Here is a 26,674-nt window from a genome sequence, read left to right on the forward strand (position 1 = left end):
TCTGGGTAACGATTCCCTTCCGTGACGATTCAGAGTTCAGATCTCCATGGTCGATTCTGTGCTGGGTGCTGCAAAGCTACTGTCGGGTTACCCCAAACCGGATAGCCTGCCACGAGCACCACCCCTACCCCTATGCAGCTAGCCTGCCACGAGCACTACCCCTACCCCTAACCAGCTAGCCTGCCACGAGCACCACCCCTACCCCCTAACCAGCTAGCCTGCCACGAGCACTACCCCTACCCCTATGCAGCTAGCCTGCCACGAGCACCACCCCTACCCCTAACCAGCTAGCCTGCCACGAGCACTACCCCTACCCCTATGCAGCTAGCCTGCCACGAGCACCACCCCTACCCCTAACCAGCTAGCCTGCCACGAGCACTACCCCTACCCCTAACCAGCTAGCCTGCCACGAGCACTACCCCTACCCCTAACCAGCTAGCCTGCCACGAGCACTACCCCTACCCCTAACCAGCTAGCCTGCCACGAGCACCACCCCTACCCCTAAGTGAAGTGAGGGATGGGGGAGTGGAGTGAGGGATGGAGGAGTGGAGTGAGGGATGGGGGAGTGAAGTGAGAAATGTGGGAGTGAGGGATGGGAGGGATGGGGGGAGTGAGGAGAGGGATGGGAGGGATGGGGGGGAGTGAAGTGAGGGGAGTGGAGTGAGGGATGGGGGAGTGAAGTGAGGGGAGTGAAGTGAGGGATGGGGGGAGTGAGGAGAGGGATGGGAGGGATGGGGGGGAGTGAAGTGAGGGGAGTGGAGTGAGGGATGGGGGAGCGGAGTGAGGGATGGGGGAGTGAGGTGAGGGATGGGAGGGATGGGGGGAGTGAAGTGGGGGGAGTGAGTTGAGGGATGGGAGGGTTGGGGGGGGGTGAGGTGAGGAATGGGGGGAGGGTAATGGACGTAGCCGCGCGTCACAGGGAGGAGGAGAGCGCCGCTCGGCTGACGGGCCCAGATTGTTCCCCTGCCGCTCGCCTCCATCATCGCTCCACTGCTACCGTGGAGGCGAGAAGCGCAGTGCAAGTCGCCTCTCTCGCTGCGCAGGGCCACACAGCCAGCGGCACGCGGGCTCGACTCCCAGCGCTGGCGATACACCAGCGAGTCTGCGCGTTGCAAGGCAGCCGCCGTCTGGCAGTCGGCCCGCTGCGACACGGCAGCAGCAGCAGCACAGCGGCTGCTGCTGCCGCTGCGGTCAAGACGTGAATATTCGCCAGGAGACATCGCAAGAGCCAAGCCGTCGTCGTTGTTGGTAAGCGGCAGCGCCCCCCCCCCCTCTCACTGCCTCCTCGCGCACCGTGGGGCGCACGGGACTCGCGTGAGGGTGCCCGGTTCCCGGCGTGAGACGCGGCTGGTGGTAGTGGTGCTGGTGGTGGTGCTGGTGGTGGTGCTGGTGGTGGTGCTGGTGGTGGTGGTGCTGGTGGTGGTGGTGGTGCTGGTGGTGGTGCTGGTGGTGGTGCTGGTGGTGGTGGTGCTGGTGGTGCTGATGGTGGTGGTGCTGGTGGTGGTGCTGGTGGTGCTGGTGGTGGTGCTGGTGGTGGTGGTGCTGGTGGTGGTGGTGGTGCTGGTGGTGGTGCTGCTGGTGGTGCTGGTGGTGGTGCTGGTGGTGGTGCTGGTGGTGGTGGTGCTGATGGTGGTGGTGCTGGTGGTGGTGCTGGTGGTGCTGGTGGTGGTGCTGGTGGTGGTGGTGGTGCTGCTGGTGGTAGTGCTGCTGGTGGTGCTGGTGGTAGTGCTAGTGTTGCTAGTGGTGCTGGTGGTGGTGGTGGTGCTGGTGGTGCTAGTGGTGCTGCTCGTGGTGGTGCTGGTGGTGGTGTTGGTGGTGCTGGTGGTGGTGCTGGTGGTGGTGCTAGTGGTGCTGGTGGTGCTGCTGGTCGTGCTGGTGGTGCTGGTGCTGCTGCTGGTGGTGGTGCTGCTGCTGGTGGTGCTGCTGGTGCTGCTGCTGGTGGTGCTGGTGGTGCTGCTGGTGGTGGTGGTACCGGGAGGACATTTTCCCCGAGCGGGGGCAGTGAGAAAAAAAGGGACAAAAATTCCGCTGTGGATCGGAGGATTAGACGGGGGCTTGCCAGCCTGCACATGATGCCACAAGCGAAGAGCAAAGAGGGGGGGGGGGTCCCTAGGGGGGGCCCTAGGCTTGGCCCTAGGGGGGGCCCTAGGGGGGGGGCCTAGGGGGGGCTCGCACGGCCGTGGCTGGACGGGGACCGGTGGTGGCCTGTCGGACGTTCGCCGTTGGAGACGGAGCGACACGATCCGCTCTTGCGCTCCCGGCTGTTATGACGTCGCGGAATCGTGAGAGGCGGCAGCAGCAGCAGCAGCTTATGGGGGAAGGGGAGAGGGGTGGCGCCTTCATCCAGCAGTGGATTGAGCGTGGCCCGTTGATGACGATGTTGCTGTACCGAGTGTTCGGGAATGTCTCATCGGCAGGGGGGGGGGGCGTCGATATGCCAACGGCACCGCGACAGTGATTCTCACGCCTGCCCCTGCCTCGACAGCCCCGGGAGAGTTGCCAGGCCCCCGGTCACCTCGCGAGACGCATTCACCGAGTCGCAACCCCTACAGTGGAAACTCGGGATCCTCACACCACAGCTCCAGTCTCCGCCCGTCCCCCCGACACAGCTCACCACATGCAGCTGCACCGCGATCACCAGGCACAGCGCGGCGGACACGAACCGCGATCAATCGCTCCTGAAACTCCCGCAGAATTCCGCCCTCGTCTCAGAAAGTCGCTGCTGGAGTTTTCTAGCAACTCAGTCCCCCCCGCCATGGCAAACAAATTCTGTCGCCTTGGAAACCGTCGAGAGAGAGAGAAAAGTTGCTCAAATCAAGCAACGATAGCGTGGAGCGAGCGACGCTTGTGGGCTGCTGCTGCTGCTGCCGCGGCTCCACGTGCCCGGCCCCGGAAACAGCTGTTACCTCGCGAGCACGCGCAGGGGGGGGTGGGGGGACCCGCACGGGGGGTCGTAGGGGGGGTCGCGACGTACGGCGAGCCGAGTTGACAACGAAGCGATTTTTACGGTGATTTTTTTTTCTCTGTTCGCTTCGATGGTCGTCGCCTTTTGTTTGGGGGGGGGGAGAGGGGGAGAGAGAGGGGGGGGGGTCCAAAATGTTATTGTTTTGGACGACGAAAATTCGAGTGGCTTTCTGGCACTCGTTGTGCAGAAAGCTTTTGGGTGCGATGACCAGATATGGTTGAAGTCTCTATGCGTTGGCATTTACGCGTGATACTCATCCGGCAGCGTTTTTTGAGGACATTCCAAGGCATATCTGGCGAGTTACGTGAGCTTCGCTCGGCGACTTGACACTCGAAGTCGTTATTAGCATGCGCCGAGAAGCAGTTTTGGGAGTGCGTGTAATTGTTAATTGCCCGTCGCGTCTTTTGTGGCCGATAGAGGCCGAGTGCCCCTCGGGGCCCCTTCTTGTCGGGTACGCGGTGTCCTCGCGCCCGGCTGGGAGGGGTTGGAGTTCGGTGGCGAGCAGAGAGAGAGACGCGGACCGGCGCACGACTCGGTGCGTACTGTCGCTCCGGTGTGTACTGTACATAGTGACAGTACGGTGTGTACTGTACACGCTGCCACGACTGTGTGTACTGTCCTGTGTGTACTGTACATACTGACAGCACAGTGTGTACTGTCGCTCCGGTATGTGTACTGTACATAGTGACAGTACTGTCTGTACTGTACACGCTGCCACCACTGTGTGTACTGTCGCTCTTGTGTCTCTACTGTACATACTGACAGTACGGTGTGTACTGTACACGCTGCCACCACTGTGTGTACTGTCCTGTGTGTACTGTACATACTGTCACTACTGTGTGTGTACTGTTACTACAGTGTGTGCTGTCACCACTGTGTGTGCTGTCACCACTGTGTGTGTACTGTCACCACTGTGTGTACTGTACATACTGTCACTACTGTGTGTACTGTCACTACTGTGTGTGTACTGTCACTACAGTGTGTACTGTCACTACTGTGTGTGTACTGTCACTACAGTGTGTGTACTGTCACTACAGTGTGTACTGTCACTACTGTGTGTACTGTCACTACTGTGCGTATACTGTCCTACTGTGTGTACTGTCACTACTGTGTGTACTGTCACTACTGTGTGAGTACTGTGTGTACTGTCACTGCAGTGTGTGTACTGTCACTACAGTGTGTGTACTGTCACTACAGTGTGTGTACTGTCACTAGTGTGTGTACTGTCACTAGTGTGTACTGTCACTACAGTGTGTGTACTGTCACTACAGTGTGTGTACTGTCACTACTGTGTGTGTACTGTCACTACTGTGTGTGTACTACCACTGTGTACTGTGAGGTGCACAGTGCGTCTGTTGCATCTTCTGCGATGTGTGTTGTGGGGGGTGTGCTGCCTGCTGTGTGCTGCGGGGTGTCCTGAGTACTGCGCCGTTTGTGGTGCGTACGCCAGGACGCCAGGGGCAGTACACGCGCGTGTGTGTGTGTGCCGTGTGTGTGTGCCGTGTGTGTGCGTGTGTGTGTGCCGTGTGTGTGCGTGTGTGCGCGTGTGTGTGCGTGCGTGTGTGTGTATGCGTGTGTGTGTGTGTGCGCGTGCGTGTGTGTGTGCCGTGTGTGCCGTGCGTGTGTGTGTGCGCGTGTGTGTGCCGTGTGTGTGTGCACATGCGCTCGTTTCCACTCCCGTGCTGCCTGAGTGTTGATGAAGTCATCGAAGCCACATCGAGTGAATGTTATTTTTGGTAACACGTGGCGCATTTCTGGGACAAATCCGCCACTCAAAGCGCCATCATCTCATTAATACTCAACATAAACACAGATAATGATATACTGCAAGTGGGTGGGTGAGTGGATCGGTGGTTGAGTCAAGTTTAATTTTGTTGACACACGTGGCGCATTTCTGGCACAAATCAGCCACTCAAAGCGCCATCATCTCATTAAAACCCAACATCACGTGGACGATTCTAAAACGATCATAAAAGAAATCGATATTTACGAACTATTTACGGTTGTTTAAAATATTAAAAAAAAGTTCTGGCTGTGAGTTAGCTGTATTCAAGTGCAAAGCGCGGTGCAGTTAAGTTGTGAATGTGAATGTGGCACTTGCCCCGGCAGTCTGCTAAGGCCAGAGGTGGGACAAAGTCATTGTTATGCAAGTCCAAGTCGAGTCGCAAGTCATCAAATTCATGACTCGAGTCTGACTCGAGTCCAAGTCACATGACTCGAGTCCACATCTCATAGGTGGGACAAAGTCATTGTTATGCAAGTCCAAGTCGAGTCGCAAGTCATCAAATTCATGACTCGAGTCTGACTCGAGTCCAAGTCACATGACTCGAGTCCACACCTCTGGCTAAGGCTATACGGGGGATCTTTGTTGTTTTTGTGGAGTCGAATGTGCGGACTCCTTCCAGGAGGTTCTTGCAGAGGCGCGCTGCTGCCAATGGCAAAGATCTGTCCAACCACGTGGTTTGTGTGCTGGTGGTTGGAGGAGTGGGTGGATGTGGAGCGAAGTGATACATTGCTTTGATTGATTTGCAGCGCGCTGCGGTGGCGATGTGTTAACTCCCTTGCCAGGTATGCAGGAGGTCGTGCGCTCGACCCTGACGCCTGCTGTGTATTTGGAGTTTGCATGATCTCTCCGTGGTCGCGTGGATTTTCCTCAGATTCCCCCACATTTAGAGTATTTTGCTGCTATAAATGTCCACGTGATAAGCCACTTCGTTGACCTATCATTTGTGGCCAGGTCGCTTCTAAAAAAGAGCTACATAGCTCAGTGGCCCTTACCTGGTAAAATAAGAAATAGTTTAATATATGATGTAAGGTACATGAGCTTGGTTGTGTATTGCTGTATGTTAATCGGATGATAATGATGACTTTGTAGCGTACTATGTATTTAATTGGTAGCCTGTGGTCTAAATCGTTCAAAGTTTCTGTGATAGAGGTGTTGACATGGTCAAGGCACGGTACATAGCCAGTCGTGCTAATCGGAGATGCGGAGATACCATCAATAGGCCAGGGATCTGGGTTGTTCTTCGTGCTTTCAGAGTGCCTGACTCTCTGCTCACAATCATTACGGACCTTCGTGATGGTGAGCAGGCCAGGGTAAAGCTACGTGGCCGGGAGTCAGAGCCATTCCTTGTTCACCTTGGGGTGCAACAGAGATGACCTCTGGTTCCCAATTTTTTTTACATCTTTTTTGACTAAGCAAGTTTGAGAAGTTTTCCATGGCTATACTGGAGGAATTTCCATCTGGTATAGACATAGTGGGAGACTGATCGATTCCCGGGTGCGGTCTAGGGACGGCTCCCTATTGGTCAACCATGTTTTGCATATTGATGATCTGGTAATTACTGCTCACTCTGAGAAGGAGTTGGAGGCTCTCCTGCTGAACTTGGAGCATGCCGCTTAGAGGTGGGGCCTCACCATCAGCCCCACCAAAACTAAGCACCTGCTTGGCATCTTGTCACCAATCACTTGACGCCCTCAATGTATTAACCTTCAATAGGGTTGTTTGTTACTGGCCGACCGCACCTCCGATTAGCACGGTTGGCTACTTACGGTGAAAAATAAATTCAACGTACATACGATCGTAACTGAGTGGACGAGACGGAGTGGACGAGATGCATCAGACGGGACGGAGGGAATGGAGTGGATGGGACAGAGCGGACGGGACAGAGCGGACGGGACAGCGGACGGGGACTGCACCGCGGACAGGATGGAGGGGATGGAGCGGATGACACTGAGGGGACCGGACGGACGAGAGAGAGCGGACGGGACAGAGCTGATGAGATGAACCAAGATCCGATTCTTAAATCAAATTGCGACCCAGAATGCCTATGCACAGCCAATCGGGACACACATGCCCTACAGCGTCCATTTTTGCCGTAGCATTTCCCTGCGGCGTGTGCTATTGCTGTCTATGTTGCTATGGTGATCATCAATTCACGCTGTTCCATTGCTATGGTATGTGTACACGGTGTTGTGCTGCGTTGTGCTGTATTGTCACAATCCCAGTGCAGCGCTGACACCGCCAACCCCCCTGCACCCGCCCCTCCCTGCCGTGCCTCCTGGCTGTGCCCCTGCTTCGCCTTGGCGCAAGGCCCCTGCTCATTGATTCACCCGGAGTCGTATTGGGGGAGCCAGGGAGCACAAAGTTCCCACCACCCCCCTCTGCTTCTAAAGTGGCCGTATGAAGAGAGAGCGCCCCACGCATCCTCCTCCCCTCGCTCTGCAATCACTGCCACTACTATGCTGCTGCTGCTGTTGTGTATCTGTATTGCTGCTGTGTTTCTGCTGTGTGTGCTGCCGTGTTACTGCCGTGTTCCAGTGTGTGTTACTGTGTGTGCTGCCATGTTGGAAGAAGAAGTCGCCCCCTGTGAGTGGCTGGCTGAGGTGCCATCTGTTGAGGAAGTACTAAAGGCGATCCAGAGTCTGAGACCAGGAAAGGCACCGGGCAGAGATGATCTCCCAAGAGGGTGGCGTTTGTACACAGACTGCCCTACATGACATCATAACAACAGTCTGGACCACTGGACGGGTTCCGCAGGATTCGAAGGATGCCCTGGTGGTCCCCCTCTTTAAAAAGGGGGACCGCACAGACTGTAACAACGACAGGGGCATCTCACTCCTCAGTGTGCCGGGAAAGGTCCTGGCAAGGATTATTCAACATCGCCTTGCTAGGCACGCTGAGGAGAGGCTTGCGGAGCCTCAATGTGGTTTCAAAAAAGGGTGGTCCTGCACAGATGCCATATTTTCTGTCCGTTTGCTGCAGCAGAGTTGTAGGGAATTCCAACAAAACCTACATCTCTGCTTTATTGACCTGGTCAAGGCCTATGATACCATCAGTAGGCCTGGGCTCTGGGTTCGTGCTTTCGGAGTCCCTGATCCTCTGCTCACGATCATTAAGGACCTTGATGATGGTGAGCGGGCCCGGTTAAAACTACGTGGCCGGGAGTCGGAGCCATTCCCTGTTCACCTTGGGGTGCGACAGGGATGTCCTCTGGCTCCCACATTATTTAACATCTTTTTGGACCACGTAGTTCATGAAGCCTTTGATGGCTGTACCAGAGGATTTTCCATCTGGTACAGATACAATGGGAGGCTGATTGATGCCCGCTTGCGGTCAAGGGATGGCTCCCTATTGGTCAACCACATTATGTATGCCGATTTGGTAATTGCCGCTCACTCAGAGGAGGAGTTGGAGGCGCTGCTGCTGAAACTGGAGCGTGCCACTAAGAGGTGGGTCCTTACCATCAGCCCCACCAAAACTAAGCACCTGCCTGGGTATTTTGTACCATCGGGCACTCCACCCCCACAACTCCAATCGGTGATGGGGCAGTTGTGGAGAGAGTGCAGAGTTCCCCATACCTGGGCAGTGTGCTCATGACTGGCTCCGGTTTGACAGCAGAGGTCTCACTCAGAATCAGTCGAGCGGCATTATCTTTTCATCGGTTGCGTAACGCTATGTGGAAGCTACCTGAACTGTCGCTCCGCACGAAGCTTCAAGTCTTCTCAGCCACGGTCATTCCCTCCCTTCTCTACGCTTGCGAAACGTGGACCCCCCTAATGGAGCATTTTGGCTGGCCTGCCTACAATCCATCCTGGGTTTAACCAGGCTGGATTGTGTGAGTACCTCACAAATCCTTGAAAGATCTGGGCAAAGTCCCATCGGTGAGCTCCTCCAGCAGGCAAAGCTGCGTTGGCTGGGTCATGTAGCCCGCATGCCCAGCTTTTGTTCGGCCGGATAGAGGGGGCTAAACGGGCGCGGCACGGGCTAGAGAAGAGATTAAGTGATGTGGTACAGGAGGATGTGGAGCTGAGTGGACTTGCCGATGACTGGTACCAGCAGTGTCAAAATCGGCCTCTGTGGAGGAGGATCGTGAAAGACGCTGCTGGACAGTTGGAGGCAGTCGCCCTGCAACAACAACGGAGGGCAGAGGAGCGACGCTCACAACAACGAGCGGAGCGCCGGGTGGCTAAAGCACAGCAAGTTGGCACAGTAGGGGGCACAAGTGGTGCATCAGCCAGTCATCTCGGTCATCTCAGTCAGTCGACCCGTGGCACCTGCTGGGTCTGCCCCGTGACCTCTCTTGCCAGCGGGCATTCGACACTTCACGTGGCCTCAAGGTGCACATAGCCTGGCACAAGCGTCGTGGTGACGTCACCGCCACTTAGTGGTGAATGGCGGTTGTTGCTGCCATGTTACTGCTGTGTTCCTGTGTGCTGCTGCCGTGTTACTGCTGTGTTTCTGTGCTGCTGCTGTATCTGTGCTGCTGCTGTGCTGCTGCTGCCTTACTGCTGTTGCTCTGCTGCTGCTGTTCCCCAATGCGTGTCAGCACTGCTGCTGCTGTCGCCGTGATGAGCTGAGTTGCATCGGGAGATGGAATTCCCTGCGGCTCCCAGTGTCCCTCGGTTGTCGCAAGCGCCCCTAGAACGACCCCCCCCCCCATCACCTGGTGTTGAGCGTCGCCTGACAAGTCGCTGGGCTCTGTCGGTCTCTGCCCGCGGGTGCGTCTCTCGTTGAACTACGCCCAGTGTCCCCATCTCTCCCCGATCCCCGTACCTCCCGATTATCACGGTTGGTTATGTACGGTGCGAAATCAGTTCAACATACATATGTAGTGACATCGCTGGATATCACTGCATAGACGTCGACTTTGGAGGCAGCGCATTTATTTAGTTCCAACACACGGGGTTACTTCCCCTTAACAGAATAACAACCTCGGGTGGTGACCACCCGGCTAACTACACTAGTTACTACACTAGTTACTACACTAGTTACCACGTAACTGTTACTACGGACCCGGGACCAACAGCATCTGCCCGGGTCCACGTGCTGGAAGACTCGTAGAACGGAGATCGCAGACGAAGGGTTTCTTTCCCGGGATGAACAACAACCCCGGCGGTGCCTCTCGGGACCCGGCCGATATTCTCTGTGGGCGTGGCCGGCTCCGCCCTTGGCCACGCCCACCTTCTAGCACCCTCGGGAAGGACCTGGGCCCCAATCACGTGACCCCCCTAGCCCCCTCTGGGGGCCCCTCTGTCCACTTAACCGGTCACGTGTCCTCCCGGGTCAACCAGAGTGCCATGGCCTCACCCGACCTTCCCCTTTGGTGGGCACCCACACACCCTGTCCTGTAGGGCCTGGTGACACCCAGCGATGTCACTCCACACACACGTCTCTGTCATTCTCCGTCTGACACTGTCTTGCGCCACCCCTTTCCCCCCTGCCCCCTCCCTCCCCTCCTCTCTCCCCCCTCTCTCCCCCCTCTCTCCCCCCACCGCCCCCTCCCCCCTCCGTACGTGATCAGCTGTTCCCAGTCTCGCCGCTCCAACAGGAGCCACCACCGAGCCGGCATTTGACGCCGCGTGCTCAGCCCGCGCGCCGCTCCTCCCCAAGGCAGAGAGGAGAGGTAACGGCGGAGTCCCCCCCGCCCCCCTCCCCCCGAGCCGGCGGGGTCACGGTTCGACACCGGAGCCGGAGACCCCCCCCACCCCCCCGTGTCTGCTCGCTCCCACGCTCGCTCATTTCCTTGAGTGCGTCAAACCGGTAACCGGTCGTATTTCTCCATGCGGTTACCGGTTGCTGTGGGTTACAGTGCGCCAAGCGGTAGGGCGGTTTAAACAAAAACACGATTGCGTTACCGGTAACCGCGTGAATAAACCGGTAAAAACCGGTTTGCCTCACGTCCAACTGTGTTGGGTAACGAACACCGGCACGTGACGCTCTGAGACCCAGAGGCAGCTGCCACTGGGGGTGGTGGTAGTGTAGTAGTGGTGGTGGTGTAGTAGTGGGTGTGCAGGTGGTGGTGTAGTAATGGTGGTGTGCAGGTGGTGGTGTAGTAGTGGGGGTGGTGGTGTAGTAGTGGAGGTGGAGGTGGTGGTGCTGTAGTAGTGGAGATGGTGGTGGTGGTGTAGTAGTGGGTGTGCAGGTGGTGGTGTAGTAGTGGGGGTGGTGGTGGTGTAGTAGTGGGGGTGGAGGTGGTGGTGTAGTAGTAGTGTGGAGGTGGTGGTGTAGTAGTGGGGGTGGTGGTGGTGTAGTAGTGGGGAGGATGGTGGTGGTGGTGGAGTAGTGGGTGTGGAGGTGGTGGTGTAGTAGTGGTGTGGAGGTGGTGGTGTAGTAGTGGGGGTGGTGGTGGTGTAGTAGTGGGGGTGGTGGTGGTGTAGTAGTGGGGGTGGTGGTGGTGTAGTAGTGGGGAGGATGGTGGTGGTGGTGGAGTAGTGGGTGTGGAGGTGGTGGTGTAGTAGTGGGTGTGGAGGTGATGGTGGTGGTGTAGTAGTGGGTGTGGAGGTGGTGGTGTAGTAGTGGGGAGGATGGTGGTGGTGGTGGAGTAGTGGGTGTGGAGGTGGTGGTGTAGTAGTGGGTGTGGAGGTGATGGTGGTGGTGTAGTAGTGGGTGTGGAGGTGGTGGTGTAGTAGTGGGTGTGGAGGTGATGGTGGTGGTGTAGTAGTGGGTGTGGAGGTGGTGGTGTAGTAGTGGGGGTGGTGGTGGTGGTGTAGTAGTGGGTATGGAGGTGATGGTGTGGTAGTGGGTGTGGAGGTGGTGGTGGTGTAGTAGTGGGTGTGGTGTGGAGGTGGTGGTGTAGTAGTGGGTGTGGAGGTGGTGGTATAGTAGTGGGTGTGGAGTTGGTGGTGTAGTAGTGGGTGTGGAGGTGGTGGTGTAGTAGTGGGGGTGGTGGTGGTGGTGTAGTAGTGGGTATGGAGGTGATGGTGTGGTAGTGGGTGTGGAGGTGGTGGTGGTGTAGTAGTGGGTGTGGTGTGGAGGTGGTGGTGTAGTAGTGGGTGTGGAGGTGGTGGTATAGTAGTGGGTGTGGAGTTGGTGGTGTAGTAGTGGGTGTGGAGGTGGTGGTGTAGTAGTGGGTGTGGAGGTGGTGGTGTAGTAGTGGGTGTGGAGGTGGTGGTGTAGTAGTGGGTGTGGAGGTGGTGGTATAGTAGTGGGTGTGGAGTTGGTGGTGTAGTAGTGGGTGTGGAGGTGGTGGAGTAGTGGGTGTGGAGGTGATGGTGGTGGTGTAGTAGTGGGTGTGGAGGTGGTGGTGTAGTAGTGGGTGTGGAGGTGATGGTGGTGGTGTAGTAGTGGGTGTGGAGGTGGTGGTGTAGTAGTGGGTGTGGAGGTGATGGTGGTGGTGTAGTAGTGGGTGTGGAGGTGGTGGTGTAGTAGTGGGTGTGGAGGTGATGGTGGTGGTGTAGTAGTGGGTGTGGAGGTGGTGGTGTAGTAGTGGGGGTGGTGGTGGTGGTGTAGTAGTGGGTATGGAGGTGATGGTGTGGTAGTGGGTGTGGAGGTGGTGGTGGTGTAGTAGTGAGTGTGGTGTGGAGGTGGTGGTGTAGTAGTGGGTGTGGAGGTGGTGGTATAGTAGTGGGTGTGGAGTTGGTGGTGTAGTAGTGGGTGTGGAGGTGGTGGTGTAGTAGTGGGTGTGGAGGTGGTGGTGTAGTAGTGGGTGTGGAGGTGGTGGTGTAGTAGTGGGGGTAGAGGTGGTGGTGTAGTAGTGGGGGTGGTGGTGGTGTAGTAGTGGGGATGGTGGTGGTGTAGTAGTGGTGGTGGTGTAGTAGTGGGTGTGGAGGTGATGGTGGTGGTGTAGTAGTGGGTGTGGTGTGGAGGTGGTGGTGTAGTAGTGGGTGTGGTGTGGAGGTGGTGGTGTAGTAGTGGGTGTGGAGGTGGTGGTGTTGTAGTGGGTGTGGTGTGGAGGTGGTGGTGTAGTAGCTGTTACTGCTGCTGCCACTGATGCTGCTGATACCGCTTCAAGCAAAGCGGTGAATGGTAGCACCCCCAGTGGCTGCAGTGTCACGTGGGACCCGTTGCACGCAGCTGGGTACGCTGTAGAACCCCGACTTTAAACGACGTATCGATCATCGATCCACGCGTACCCAATACACACGCACTCTACGGGACACGTGGGTGCTCACAGTCAATACCAGTGACAGTCGGTGAACGAGTGAGTGGGTGAACGAGTGGATGGTGGACCGGGTTGTCCGCATGGCGAGTGGGTGAGTGAGTGGGTGGGCGAGTTAGTGGAGCACATCTGCTGAGCTTCAGGAATGATCACGGTGAGTTTGTTTCGCCCGGTGACGGGGACTGCGGAGTGTGGCGGTGTTACGGAAGCGACGTTCGGCATTGCAAGAATGCGGTTCGATGATGCACGCTGACAAAAATCGTGATTCGCGCATGGGGGAGGGGCCGGGGGGGACAATGCGGTGGATTCCGGAACGGAATGATCAACACTCGGGGCAGCGAGGGCAGCGATGCTGTGGGCCAGCATGCGCGATGTGATCAGAGTGTCGCACGCATTGAGTACTTGCCACGGCACCAGGGAGTAGTCTCGGTGTTGAGACCAGGGGACCAGGGTGGGTGGAGAAGGGACTGTGTGTGTGACGCCAGGGTGGGTGGAGAGGGGTCTGTGTGTGTGACGCCAGGGGACCAGGGTGGGTGGAGAGGGGACTGTGTGTGTGATGCCAGGGTGGGTGGAGAGGGACTGTGTGTGTGACGCCAGGGTGGGTGGAGAGGGACTGTGTGTGTGACGCCAGGGGACCAGGGTGGGTGGAGAGGGGTCTGTGTGTGTGACGCCAGGGGACCAGGGTGGGTGGAGAGGGGTCTGTGTGTGTGATACCAGGGTGGGTGGAGAGGGGTCTGTGTGTGTGATGCCAGGGGACCAGGGTGGGTGGAGAGGGGACTGTGTGTGTGACGCCAGGGTGGGTGGAGAGGGGTCTGTGTGTGACGCCAGGGTGGGTGGAGAAGGGACTGTGTGTGTGACGCCAGGGTGGGTGGAGAGGGGTCCGTGTGTCTGATGCCAGGCGACCAGGGTGGGTGGAGAGGGGACTGTGTGTGTGACGCCAGGGTGGGTGGAGAGGGGTCCATGTGTGTGATGCCAGGCGACCAGGGTGGGTGGAGAGGGGACTGTGTGTGTGACGCCAGGGTGGGTGGAGAGGGACTGTGTGTGTGACGCCAGGGGACCAGGGTGGGTGGAGAGGGGTCTGTGTGTGTGACGCCAGGGTGGGTGGAGAGGGACTGTGTGTGTGACGCCAGGGGACCAGGGTGGGTGGAGAGGGGACTGTGTGTGTGACGCCAGGGTGGGTGGAGAGGGGACTGTGTGTGTGACGCCAGGGTGGGTGGAGAGGGACTGTGTGTGTGACGCCAGGGGACCAGGGTGGGTGGAGAGGGGTCTGTGTGTGTGACGCCAGGGTGGGTGGAGAGGGACTGTGTGTGTGACGCCAGGGGACCAGGGTGGGTGGAGAGGGGACTGTGTGTGTGACGCCAAGGTGGGTGGAGAGGGACTGTGTGTGTGATGCCAGGCGACCAGGGTGGGTGGAGAGGGGACTGTGTATATGTGATGCCAGGGTGGGTGGAGAGGGGACTGTGTGTGTGACGCCAGGGTAGGTGGAGAGGACTGTGTGTGATGCCAGGGTGGGTGGAGAGGGGACTGTGTGTGTGATGCCAGGCGACCAGGGTGGGTGGAGTGGAGACTGTGTGTGTGACACCAGGGTGGGTGGAGAGGGGACTGTGTGTGTGACGCCAGGAGACCAGGGTGGGTGGAGAGGGGACTGTGTGTGTGACGCCAGGGTGGGTGGAGAGGGGACTGTGTATGTGACGCCAGGGTGGGTAGAGAGGGGACTGTGTGTGTGACGCCAGGGGACCAGGGTGGGTGGAGATGGAGAGGTATGGTGAAAAATATTGAATCGCGAGGGGGACATGGCAGTGACGGACTCCGCTTTTATCTTGTCCTTCAGGAGGAGGGGAGGAAGAGGGGGCCGATGCGGCGAGCGCCCCCCCTGGAGTGACGGCAGTGGTGACGGTGGTGACGGTGGTGATGGCGCGTGGCCCGCTGTGCAGGGCCCCAGCAGGTGAGGCCCAGCCACCGGTCGGCCGTGTTGGCCGAGAGGAAACTGGCGTGCCAGCCTGCGGGCCTCTAGCGAGTCTTTGAATCTCTGACGGTCTCCTGGACCGTGCGCGAGTCCGTGAGTCCCTGCGCGAGTCTGCGGGCCTCTGTGCGAGTCCACGGGTTTCTGCGATTCAACGTAACGGGAAGCGGCGTGGCCGATCGGCGGCGTGTCGTCTGCCTACCGCTTGCGTTCCTCGCATTCTGCCGAGCGGCGCGAGCGACTCCGAGTGTCCCCGTGCGACATCCCCGCGTGACCGCGCAGGCCTCGCCCGGACCATGGCCCCGCCGGACACCTCGACCTCTACGGCGTGAGCCCCCCCTCCTCGCCGGCGCTTCAGCCATGAGGTTCAACATTTCGGAGCTGCCCCCCGCGAGCCGGGATCGCGAGGAGGGGGCGCGCCACCCGGACCGTCCGGCGGGGGGCGTGATGGCGGCGCCAGAGGCGCCACCGCCGCCGCGGCCGTCCTCGTCGCCGCGCGACGAGGATCTCCGGCCGCCGGCGCTCTACGGCGCACCGCCCCCTCCGCACTCCGAGCGCACCCCCCCGCAGGGCAAGGCCATCGTGGGCAAGCTGCTGCTCACCTACGTGTGCTCCGGCGCCGCTGCCGCCCGCGAGGGCCCGCGCGGCGCGGAGGGCCGACCGGGCCGGTGCCGGGCCGACCCGGGGCCCCGCTCGCCGCCGGCACCGAGCGCCCACGGGAGTGACGACAGGGGCCCTAGCGACGGCGTGGCGGGGCCCGCGCCGGGCCGGCGGGCGCCGCCGGGCCACGGGGCGTGCGAAAACGGCGCCGCGTTGGGCCCGTCCGTCCACCGGAGACGGATCGTCGCCAACATCGCGGAGCATCTTGCCCTGCGCGGCCCGGACCCTCCCGCCGGCGCGAACCGCGGGCGCGGGACGCAGAGGCCCGACGCCGGCGCCGTGCCGACGGCCACCCCCGCTCCAGCGCCGCCTGCCGACGTGGCGCGGGGGCCCAGGAGGACGCCGGAGCCGGCGCCGCGGTGCCCCAAGCGCCTCCGTTCCGTGTCGCCGAGCGGCGCCGGCGCCGAGGGTGACGTGACGCCCGAGAGCTGGGCCCGGCGAGGGGGGGCAACCCCCGAGGGGGCCCCGGCCCGAACAAACCCCCAGCAGGTGCTCGCCAAAGCGGCGGCAGCGAAGCGCAAGCTGCTCATGGCGCCGGGGGACGAGGAGCCAGCGGGGGACGGCGGCCCGGGCTGCCGATCGCCCCCGACCAAGCGGAGCGTTCCGCCCTGGCTGCCGGGCCTCGCCTCGTGGCACCACCGGTTGCCAACGCCGCCACCACCCAGCGCCAACGCCCTGGCGCAGCACAGCGACGTGCAGGTGACGCTAATAACGTCGCTGTCAATTAATGAATTAATTGTGCTTCGTTCGTGGGATGCTCACGTTAACGCTTAGCTTTAAGCAGCATTACTATTGCTGATAGTAACTGTACTTTGCATTAGCAGCTTCTGTATGAACTAAGCATTCAAACTTAACCAACCATATATAACCAACCATGTGGCACGCAACACCGAGCATCACTTGGCCCAACTCAGGCTTTACCACGTGTACGGCACAAGGCCGACAATGTGCCATGGTTCACTCGGCTCGAATGCCAGCGGACGCAGCACGCCTCCTTCCCTGCTCCCTAACAGCGCCCTCTGTTCTACTTGCTATAAAATACGGTTATCAAATGTCGCTCATTGTTACCATCTTAGCAGCTTTAACAAGTCTATTTACGCCATAGAAGCTGGATGTGTGTGTGCGAATGTGTGTTACACTGTTAAGGCTATACGGGGGATCTTTGTCTTTGTTACGCTATGATTACCAATGGCTCTAGATTATTATTCAAATATCCGAGCTGTGTGTGCACACGTCCTCACTTCTCAATGCACCACGTTACTCTGGGATGCCAGTCACGTGTCCCTCTGTGCGTGTCCTAAGCGTGTCTTTCCACGTGTGTCCCTCTACGCATAACCGGAGGAAGGGGCCGAGCCTACAGTACTGCCCATCTGCCCTAAGCCAATCACGACCCAGCACTCTACACGCTGCTATTATGTGCTGAGAGTGTTTGATCTGTCCTGAGGTCTACGAAAAATCTTTTGCGATACATCCATAGATCGCGTAATGGCCACGGACTGCTCTATCCCGTACAGACGGAACTGGTGGAGTCCTCGCTTCCTGTAGCGCCTTCTCCTGGCAGGCCTGGGCATGGCATCTCGTCGACGCGTGATCCATCAGCCCTCGCCACCGCCCGGTTAACTACCGGCGCCGCCTCCTCATTGGCCGCAAATCGGCGACTCGATGCCCAGCCCCGCGTGACTGCTCGGCTGTCCGTGAGCGCCGCACAGGCTGAGGGTTCAGGGGGCGGACAGATCTCAGATGGCCGCACAGGCTGCCTGGCTTCACGTGGAAGCCGTCTCTCTAATTGCCTCTGTCGCTCCGTGTATGTAAACGTGTGCGTGTTTGTGTGTCTGGCGTGCGTGTTTGTGTGTCTGGCGTGCGTGTGAGTGTTTGTGTGTCTGGCGTGCGTGTGCGTGTTTGTGTGTCTGGCGTGCGTGTATGTGTTTGTGTGTCGGCGTGCGTGTGTGTGTTTGTGTGTCCGGCATGCGTGTGCGTGTTTTCCGTTTGCCGCTAGGTTCCTGCGCGAAAGTGTTTTCCCGAATGCCCCGATCGCCCGGCCGCGGTGCTCCGAACCATGGGGCTGTTTGGCACGTGAGTGGCGACACACTCGCACGCACAGATACGCATAGACGCACGCACGTACGCACACACAGATGCACATACGCAGGTATACGCACGTATAACAACAATAAGAACCGCCTTTCGCCACTAGCGCCGGTGTGATCAGCACAGCATTGTGCCAGACTGTGTGCACCTTGAGGCCACGTGTGTCAAAGTCAAAGTCTCGCCGGTAGGACGTCAAGGAACAGACCCAGGTGCCAAGGGTTGACCTACTGAGACAAAGGGCAGATGCACCACATGTGGTCACCACTGTGCTAACTCGCTGCGTTTTAGCCGCCTGGCACTCCGCTTGTGCGCATCGCTCCTCCGCCCTCCGCTCTTGCTGGAGGGCGACCGCCTCCACCTGACCAGTAGCGTCTTTCTCGAGCCTCCTCCAAAGAGGCTCATCTTGACACCGCTGGTACCAGTCATTGTCAAGTCCACTCAGCTCCACATCCTCCCATACCGTATCAGTCCATTTCTTCTCAAGCCCATACTGTGCTCGTTTAGTCTCCTCTATCCAGCCAAACAGAAGCTGCTTGGGCATGCAGTGGCTGAACATGCAGGCTACATGACCCAGCCAACTTAGCCTTGGCTGCTGGAGGAGCTCACTGATAAGAATGTGTCCAGATCTTTCAAGGATCTGTGAGCTCACACAATCCATTCTGGTTAAACCCAGGATGGATCATAGGCAGGTCAGCCTGAATGTTCCAAACCAGCGCAAATGTTTATTTAAAGGGCTGCACGTTTTGCAAGCCTAAAGAAGGCAGGGCATTACTGTGTCTGAGAAGAGCTTATTATGGCGTGCTAGACCAGGTAGCTTCCACACAGCGTTACACAGCCCATGAAAAGATAATGTCGCCTGACTGATATGGAGTGAGACCTCTGCTGCCAAACTGGAGCTGGTCATAAGCACAATCCCCAAGTGCGGAAACGTCTCCACTCTCCCTAGAACACAGGGAGCCAAGCCAAGTGCGAGTCTCACTTCCTGTGTGGCTGTCCAGGTGGCGAGGAGTGGCCCGTGCCGACGGCGGCGGCAGGGAGTCGCCCACGCCGCTGCCCCTGCCCAAACCCCGCGCCCCCCACCGCCTCGGCCTTCTGGGCAGCTTCGAGGTGAGAAGTTGGGGGGGGAGGAGGAGACGGGGGGGGGGGGAAGCATCCGTTCCGTTGGTGCGAACACCGCATGTAGCCACGATCGGATCTTCCGAGACGCCTCGAAATGCTCGCACGGGAAATCCAACGGCCGCCACTGCCACCATCCATCTCACGCACGCACGCACATAAAGATCCCCCATATAGCCCCAACAGACTGTTAGGGCAAGTGCTGTTACCGAGTACCTGTAAAGGCCGGCACGGCCAACGAGAGACGGTGGCCGTCCAGTACCACGCCCCAATGGCGATGTATAAAAACCGCACCAGGTACTCGCTTAAGGATGAGTCGACCTAGGGGTGGCGCAGGACCGGCTCGGGCAATCGTCACCGGTGTTGGTGGCCGTGAGCAGGAATCGAACTCGGGTCGCCGGGTTCGAAGTGCGGCGCGCTAACCACCGCGCCGCGGCTCCCCTTACCGCACGCATGCACACGCGCCGCTCGCCGCGCAGGAGTCGGCGCTGCAGGGCCGCCTGCCCCCGGCGGGCGTCGTGGACGGCTTCACGGTGGAGCTGGGCGCCAGCGGCTCGTTCTGCCCGAGGCACGCGTCGCTGCCCGTGCTCGCCTCCTTCTTCTCCGTGGCGGAGGACGCGGCGCCCTCGCCGTACCTGGGCGTCGTCGACCTGCGCCCGCTGGGCGTGCGCGGGTACCAGGTGCCGCGCGCCGGCACCATCCAGATGGTGAGCGCCGACGCCACCGGCGGCACGGGATTGGTGCACGACGAGCAGTGCGCTCGCACGGCCGTGGGTCAGCGCGGTGCAGTGGCAGAGTGGCACTGGCGGACCTGTGCGACCAGGACCGCGCTCCCAGCGCTGCACCGTCAGTGCTCATTACTCTAGGACGGCTTTTTGTGTTGGAAGTTCGGCGTGCATACGTACATCACTGCACTAGCAGCACCGCACTGCCAGCAGTGCGTTGCACTACCACTGCTGCTGCACAACCAGCACTGCACTGCATGACCGGAGTGGAGCGCAAGTCTCATAACGTGCTCTGTTCTCACCCCCCCCCATCACCCCTTCCCTCTGCTCACCATCCTCACCCCTGACCCCCCCTGCCCCCTTTCCCCCGGCAGACCCTATTTAACCCGAGCGGCTCGGTGGTGAAGATGTTCGTGGTGATCTACGACCTGCGCGACATGCCACCCGAGCACCACACCTTCCTGCGCCAGCGCACCTTCTCTGTGCCCGTGGGCCGGCGCCCGCCGGGGGGGGCGGCCGCCACCACCTCGGCCCCCGCGGCGCACGACCCCCTCCCCACCACCACCACCGCAACCAGCAGCAGCAGTAGCAGTAGCACCGCGCACAGAGCCCTGCATTACCTTATACACCTCAGGTGAGTGGAGATGAGGGAGGTGTGTAGTGGCGGTAGTGGTGTGGGGAGCTGTGGTATAGCGGTTAGAGCGCTGCACTATGAACCCGGCGACCCGGTGACCAATATCTGAACCGGCCCTGGGCCTCCCCTTGGTCGAATCAGCCTCAAAGAAGTAGCTGGTGCGTAAACATCGCCCCTGGGGAGACAAAGGCAGCCGGGCGAGGTGTCGGCCACCCACCCCCTCGTGTGCCATGCCAACCTTCACAGGTGCTCGCTAACAGCACTTGCCCCAGCAGTCTCTTAAGGCTATACAGGGGATCTTTGTCTTTAAGTTGTTTTGGTAGTGGTGGTAGTGGTGGGGATCCTGGCTCTACGCATGTCTGTGCCACGTTATTCCGCACGTGACCCCATGACCAACCACCCCCACCCCATCAGGTTCCTGAGCTCGCGCTCGGGGAAGCTGTTCCTGCACTCGGACGTGCGCCTGCTGTTCTCGCGCAAGTCGCTGGACGCCGACTCGGGCTCCGTGGAGCTCAAGTCGTTCACCGAGGCCCCCCACGCCCCACGGTTCTCTCCACGGCACTGACGGCAGCACCCCCCCCCTCCCGACCCGTGGGGCTCGAGATCGTTGGTAGAATTCCCGGGGGTCGATGAAGGTACACGACTAACGGGCCAACTCGGAGCGGCATTGCAGCCCAGCAAGAGAAGAATTACCCGACCTGGCGTGGAGGGAGGGGCGGCTTGAACTACCACAAGGGGGCACGGGGTGGGGGGGGGGGTCTCGTATGCTCCATGCGCCGGCGCAAGGGGGTGGTTTGACCCCCCCCCCCCCCCCCCGTAGAATTTTGACCCCAGCGTCAGAATTGTACAAATACCGTTGCAGCAATAGGACTTCCCCACGGAATAATTACCCCCCCTCCCCCAACCTTCGGGGTTAGAATACTATATAGGGTTCGGTTAGGGTGTCTGTGCAAGGGTTCTTAGAACCGTACTCGATGTTACGTGCCGATATTAATGCACAAGACTGGGGGAGGCCGTCATCCAGCAGTGGAATGATCGCGGTTGACTAATGAGGTCACTCGAGACTCGAGGGCAACCTCTCGGGATGATTGCAGGCATGGGAACGGAACAATGACCAGTGGAGGGGGGGGGGGGGGTCAACAGATAGACGGGGGTCACAATCGAACCCCACTCCGGCACGCGTCGAGCCACGAGATCGTCCGGATCGGAGCGCCCAACGCGAACCGTTCGGAACACCCGGCACGGACGGAGCACTGGCACGTGGAGCTTGGAGCATTGGCACGTGGAGCACTCGCACGTGGAGCAGTGGCACGTGGAGCTTCAGAGTATGGCACAAAGAGCACCGGCACACAGAGAGTAGCATGTGGTTACCTGGTGCTCGGCAGGCAGCGGCCGGCACGTGGATTGCAACACAACCACCTGGGAACCCAGGCAAAGATCAGACGTTGTGGGACATGTGGCACGGAGTGCCTGGTACAGCCCATTGGGCACTTGGCACAGATCACCTGGAGCCCAGGAGAGACCGCGTGCAACTGCATCTCACAAACGCGGATGTTTTTTTGCCACGAGTGACATCGCCATACAGAAGAGGATGACGGCCGCTTCTGTTTGTATGGGACCGGCGTGGATACTTGCGTGCATGACACACGTACGCGCACACGTATGTGCGCACGCACACACGCCACACGCCCGCCCGGTGGTGTGCCGGTCAGAGTGCATGCGGAGAACTTGCGGTCGTGTGAGCTTTTAAAAAAATGGGTCGGGTTTCGACTTGAGCACTTAATCAGCCCTGGGGCTGTTAAAATGAGTATCATTACGTGGTACGTTAACAGCGGTCAATTGTGGAAGGGACAAATGAGCCCTTGCCATGATAATGTGGAATTTACAACACTGGCTCATAGATGTGCGGAAGGGAGGTGGTGAGCATCGTGCACGGTGCGTTGGCACCGGGGGCAGAGTGGCACTTTTGCAGGGTTTGCCATCTGCGGCGGACTGCGTCCACCCGTCATCCGGGCTGAGCGTGGCTTCGAGCCGAGCCTCTCGACACTTTATTATTTTGGTTCGGGATGTCGCGCAAAATGTCTCGCGTCCGGCTTCTTCCACTCTACTACGCGACGCCGCGAACCGCTCGTGATGCCTTCCCCACTTGTGACTCCCAACAGCGGTGGCACATCTCCCCGTGAACTCGACAGATTGGTGTTCTATTCATGTCTACCAGAGAAAATATATATATATATTGAATGTGTTTACGGTTTTTGTTGAAGATGTTAATGTAGGGGGGCACTGATTAAAAAAGCTTGAAATTCTAGGGCTGCCCCCGGCTGGTGTCCTGGGGAAAGCCTCAGAAGGTCTCTCAGGAGGGTCCTGCCAAGTTTTCGCAGCAAGGGCCGGTGTTGCTGCTGTGTGCAATCCCAATCGAGTGATTTGCAGAGGTATAGTGAAGCATTGGGATGATTGGCCCATACCCCGATATATTGTGCGTGTGTGTGCTTTGGCGATGAGTGGAAACTCGAGAAATCCGGAGAAAACCCATTCGTGCAGAACAGGGGGAGAACATAGGTCTCCGAACAGAGAGACGCTCGTGTTGAGAATCAAACTCAGGCCGTGAGGCACGAGTGTTGGCAGTGTGCTGCCAGGCTGCACAAGCAGTGTGCTGCCACGCCGGCTGTGAGCCCAGGTATGACTCCAGCTTCGAAGGACCGGGCGTGAGTTACGGCCTTTTGAGATGCGGGGGGCTGCGTCGCCTTGGACACCCCACGCCACCGTGGGAAGACAGCGGTGCACTGCCACCCCATTGCATTTGTGATGTGGCCGCACGGTGGATGGAGGGGAGGTTAACGGTGGAGTTGTCACAACAATCTCCTGTGTGACGTGTCACCTCCGTGATGGTGAATCTGCCACGGTGATCTGCCACATCATTCTCTTGTGACGTGCCTGGTCAGGTGAGTGGAGGGCACAGTGACCGGTCACATCAACTATCTTGTGGCGTGTTCGGTCAAGTGATAAGAGGGCACGGTGACCTGCCACGTCATTCTCCTGTGACGTGTCAGCTCGGTGAGGAGCGCGTGGTGGGCTGCTGGACAATGCCGGCGAAGCGGAGAGCTGTCGCAGCCATTGCCCATGTGAGGGGCCCGGCAATGGCAGAGGGGGTGTCGGTCTGGCCCTGGTCCACCCTCGTGGTGGGGGAGTGGGTGTCGGAGCGGAGGGGGGCACAATGGGCAGCTCTATAAATCAGAGCCACAGTGCAGCAGCAGCACCCACAGCTGCCAGCACCTCCAACGCCCACGCTCTCTCTGCGACTCGGGGACGATGGCGCGCATCTCCGCTTCCCTGCATCTTGCTCTGCTGCTGATGGTGCTGCAGCTCCTGATGCTGTCACTGTCGGCCGGTGAGAGCACGACCTCTGGTTGGTTAGAGAAAGCAAGTGGAGTGTAGACCGAACAGAGAGTGTGCATAGCATCTTCTTGCAGTAACAGAAGTGACTAAAGCGTGTGTTAATGTGTGGCTCTGCAGATATATTATAAGTCCTATTTTGGGCCCCAGTAAGGAAAGGCTGCCCCATCCCTTCCATACAAAAAATATGGGCAGTGTTTCTGTGCACTCTCGACTTGATACTTGGCTCTCGAGGGCCTCGGTCTCTTCAGGAAACCCAAACCCGCAGCTTCCAACCTGTGGGAGTCTTATAAACTGCTGCCCCTGTTGTCCAGAATTCCCTATCCCTGCGTCTCTTTGCTGCCGATTTCCTTCCCCTCTTGAATCCAGTCAAGAACTTACTGCTCTCCTCATCACTCCACCCATGTTTTCTTTTTTACTGTTTGCTTAAAATTCTAGATGTCCCTGCCTTCAATCAGGACCTAATTGCAGAACAAGTCAACATCTTGTAGGGTGGCGGTGGTGGTTGAGACTGGATGAACATGGTGTGTCATGCCACTGTTCGCTCGGCCAAATTTGTGTTTTCATGTTGTATATTATTTAGTCCCAAGTGAGCTGCTTTTGTGTTTTAATGGGTAACCCTGAACAGCTTCTTGAAGATTAAGTTGTTTTACATGATCTTGATTTGATTTGGTTTTACATGCTACGTGAATTCAACTTGTTTACATGAGTGTTGGTAATTTAATTGAATTTATATTTTAAAAGGGGACTGCTTCGGGTCGGGCAAAAAAGGCAGAGCCCAGATCGAGACGGAGAGCAACCTGGGAGGGCAAGCAGCATCAGCCAGTCGGCAACGTCTTCGATGAGCTCAATATTAACCCGAACTCTGGCAACTGATGGGAGAAAACACCTTTTATGGATCATATTGGTCGCGAAAGCCTACGTGTTAAACTATCTGATGTGAAGTCTTCAGACAGTAAAACAAAGCTTGACCAGCGCAGTTCCAGCCCAGCCTGTACACGAATGATGCGCAGCCAGAAAAAAATAGTCGAATCCGACAAAATTGCCAGAATACCGTGAACAGCTGTAACCCCTCTTTGACCCCAACAGGGGCCCCTCTTTGACCCCCACAGGGACCCCTCTTAGACCCCCACAGGGGCCCCTATGCGACCCCTACAGGGGCCCCTCTTAGACCCTCACAGGGACCCCTCTTTGACCCCCACAGGGACCCCTCTTTGACCCCCACAGGGACCCCTCTTTGACCCCCACAGGGGCCCCTCTTAGACCCCCACAGGGACCCCTCTTTGACCCCCACAGGGACCCCTCTTTGACCCCCACAGGGGCCCCTCTTAGACCCCCACAGGGACCCCTCTTTGGCCCCCTCAGGGACCCCTCTTAGACCCCCACAGGGGCCCCTCTTAGACCACCACAGGGACCCCTCTTAGACCCCCAGAGGGGCCCCTCTTTGACCCCCACAGGGACCCCTCTTTGACCCCCACAGGGACCCCTCTTTGACCCCCAGAGGGACCCCTCTTAGACCCCCACAGGGGCCCCTCTTCGACCCCCACAGGGGCCCCTCTTGGACCCCCACAGGGGCCCCTCTTGGACCCCCAGAGGGGCCCCTCTTTGACCCCCAGAGGGGCCCCTCTTTGACCCCCACAGGGACCCCTATTTGACCCCCACAGGGACCCCTCTTTGACCCCCACAGGGACCCCTCTTTGACCCCCACAGGGACCCCTCTTCGACCCCCACAGGGGCCCCTCTTGGACCCCCAGCGTGGCCTCGCTCCGCCGTGGCCACGCCCCCTTCTCTCTGGAACCTGCTGGTGGGTTCCCGAGGCTTCCCGATGGGCCCCCCTCTGTGACCTTTCCCCTCTGTGACCTTTCCCCTCTGTGACCTTTGCCCCCGAGATGTCCCCCCCTCGTGTCTATCGTGGCCTGCTGACTTCAGTACTGCTGTACGCCGCAGTTCCCCTTTCTCGCCAGCAGCCAGCACTATGCCACTACACGTGTATGCACCTTTAGGTAACCTTGCCGGCGTGTGGGTATGTATATACGTGTAGCTCTCCACAGGGGTGGTGTGAACACAATCTAAGGTTGGCTCCTCGCACCGACGGCTAATCGACACTTCTCCCGCCTTTCTGCGACCTCTGCTGCTGCGGGTCGTGGCCATATCGGGCCGTGCCGGGTCTCGCCTGATAGAGGGGCGCCCGCTTTGTTGACGATGCAAAATGGCTCGGCGGTGGATGTGGACCCTCTGCGTGTGACGTGAGCACGACCTAAAATTGGCCCCTCGCACCTCCCCAACGACGAATTTGCGCTTTTCCCGACTTCCCGTGAGTTCTGGCGGCGCACAGCTACATCGCACCGGGCCTGGTCTGGCCTGACAACAGGGGGGCGAACCGCTTTGAGCGCGATGCACAATTACTCGGCTTTGGCCCCTCTGCGGGCACCGTGCACAACGCCTGAGGTTGGCTCCTTGCCCCACGTACACACCACCCAACACCCCCCGCACCCGAAATTATGCGGCCTTCCCATTGCTCGGGGAGACGGCTCCTGGGCGTGAGCACCCTCTGCCCGCCTCACGGAAACTGAGGGCCTCACATTCGTGCCGAGCCCTCTCATAGAGTTAGCTACCTGCCTAACCACAACAACAACAACCGCCATTCACCACTAAGTGGCGTCGACGTCACCACGGCGCTTGTGCCAGGCTATGTGCACGTTAAGGCCACGTGAAGTGTCGAACGCCCGCTGGCAGGAGGTCATTAGGACCCAGGTGCCATGGGTTGATAGTCACTTGCACACCCGCAGCTCACCACCAACAATATGAAGACCAAGACGACCCCGACTGTCACATTTTCATCTCTCACCTCGGGTGTGGCTGGGCAATGGCGGACCTTCTGGGGCGACTCGACGCCGTGAGCGAAGGCGCGGTGGCACGAGAGCCCAGGAGGGTCGCGTGGGACACTTGGACTTCACGCTCGTCCGCACGCGGCCACTCTCCAGCTCGCCCTCCAGACTCTGCCGCCCTGTGCCTCTCCTTCCTCGTTTGCGCCCACTCTGGGCCCATTAGCTCCCTGGTTTGCTACGGACAAGGGAGCCAGCGCCAATTGCTTTATTCTACCTCCGTCACTCACAGTTCCCTCCTTCATCCACGGCTCTCTCCTCCCATCCCTCCTATCCCCACGGCCCCCTCTCTCATTCCCTCCCCACCCCCTTCCACCTCATTACTGTCAACTCACTGCCACCGCCCCACATATCGTTACACCTC

At 59.0% G+C, this 26,674-nt stretch overlaps 1 protein-coding gene across 6 annotated transcripts; it reads left to right on the forward strand.

The window, feature by feature from the left end:
- The first annotated feature begins 918 nt into the window (after window positions 1-918).
- ATOSB (atos homolog B) lies at window positions 919-22,338 on the forward strand. 6 transcript variants are annotated; one of them, XM_078612437.1, is made up of 9 exons: window positions 919-1,248; window positions 10,270-10,371; window positions 14,678-14,791; window positions 15,092-16,168; window positions 17,466-17,542; window positions 18,556-18,664; window positions 19,153-19,380; window positions 19,773-20,032; window positions 20,447-22,338. In XM_078612437.1, exons 4-9 carry the CDS (start codon window positions 15,170-15,172, stop codon window positions 20,595-20,597), a joined length of 1,824 nt encoding a protein of 607 aa, XP_078468563.1. In that variant the 5' UTR covers window positions 919-1,248; window positions 10,270-10,371; window positions 14,678-14,791; window positions 15,092-15,169; the 3' UTR covers window positions 20,598-22,338. The 6 variants fall into 6 exon arrangements, with proteins under 6 accessions (XP_078468563.1, XP_078468564.1, XP_078468562.1 ...); XM_078612438.1 differs by lacking the exon at window positions 919-1,248 and adding an exon at window positions 3,115-3,518; XM_078612436.1 differs by lacking the exon at window positions 919-1,248 and adding an exon at window positions 3,115-3,500.
- Window positions 22,339-26,674: the final 4,336 nt, after the last annotated feature.

The sequence above is a fragment of the Lampetra planeri genome, chromosome 39 (genome assembly GCF_965212315.1).
Source record: "Lampetra planeri chromosome 39, kcLamPlan1.2.h2, whole genome shotgun sequence".
NCBI lineage: Eukaryota > Metazoa > Chordata > Hyperoartia > Petromyzontiformes > Petromyzontidae > Lampetra > Lampetra planeri.

Bases quoted from the DNA above. Each gene is read 5' to 3' on its own strand.
- ATOSB (XM_078612437.1), top strand. From the start codon at position 15,170: ATGAGGTTCAACATTTCGGAGCTGCCCCCCGCGAGCCGGGATCGCGAG. The intron at 18,665-19,152 runs GTGAGAAGTTGG...CTCGCCGCGCAG, and splicing joins GCCTTCTGGGCAGCTTCGAG to GAGTCGGCGCTGCAGGGCCG. The intron at 20,033-20,446 runs GTGAGTGGAGAT...CCACCCCATCAG, and splicing joins CATTACCTTATACACCTCAG to GTTCCTGAGCTCGCGCTCGG.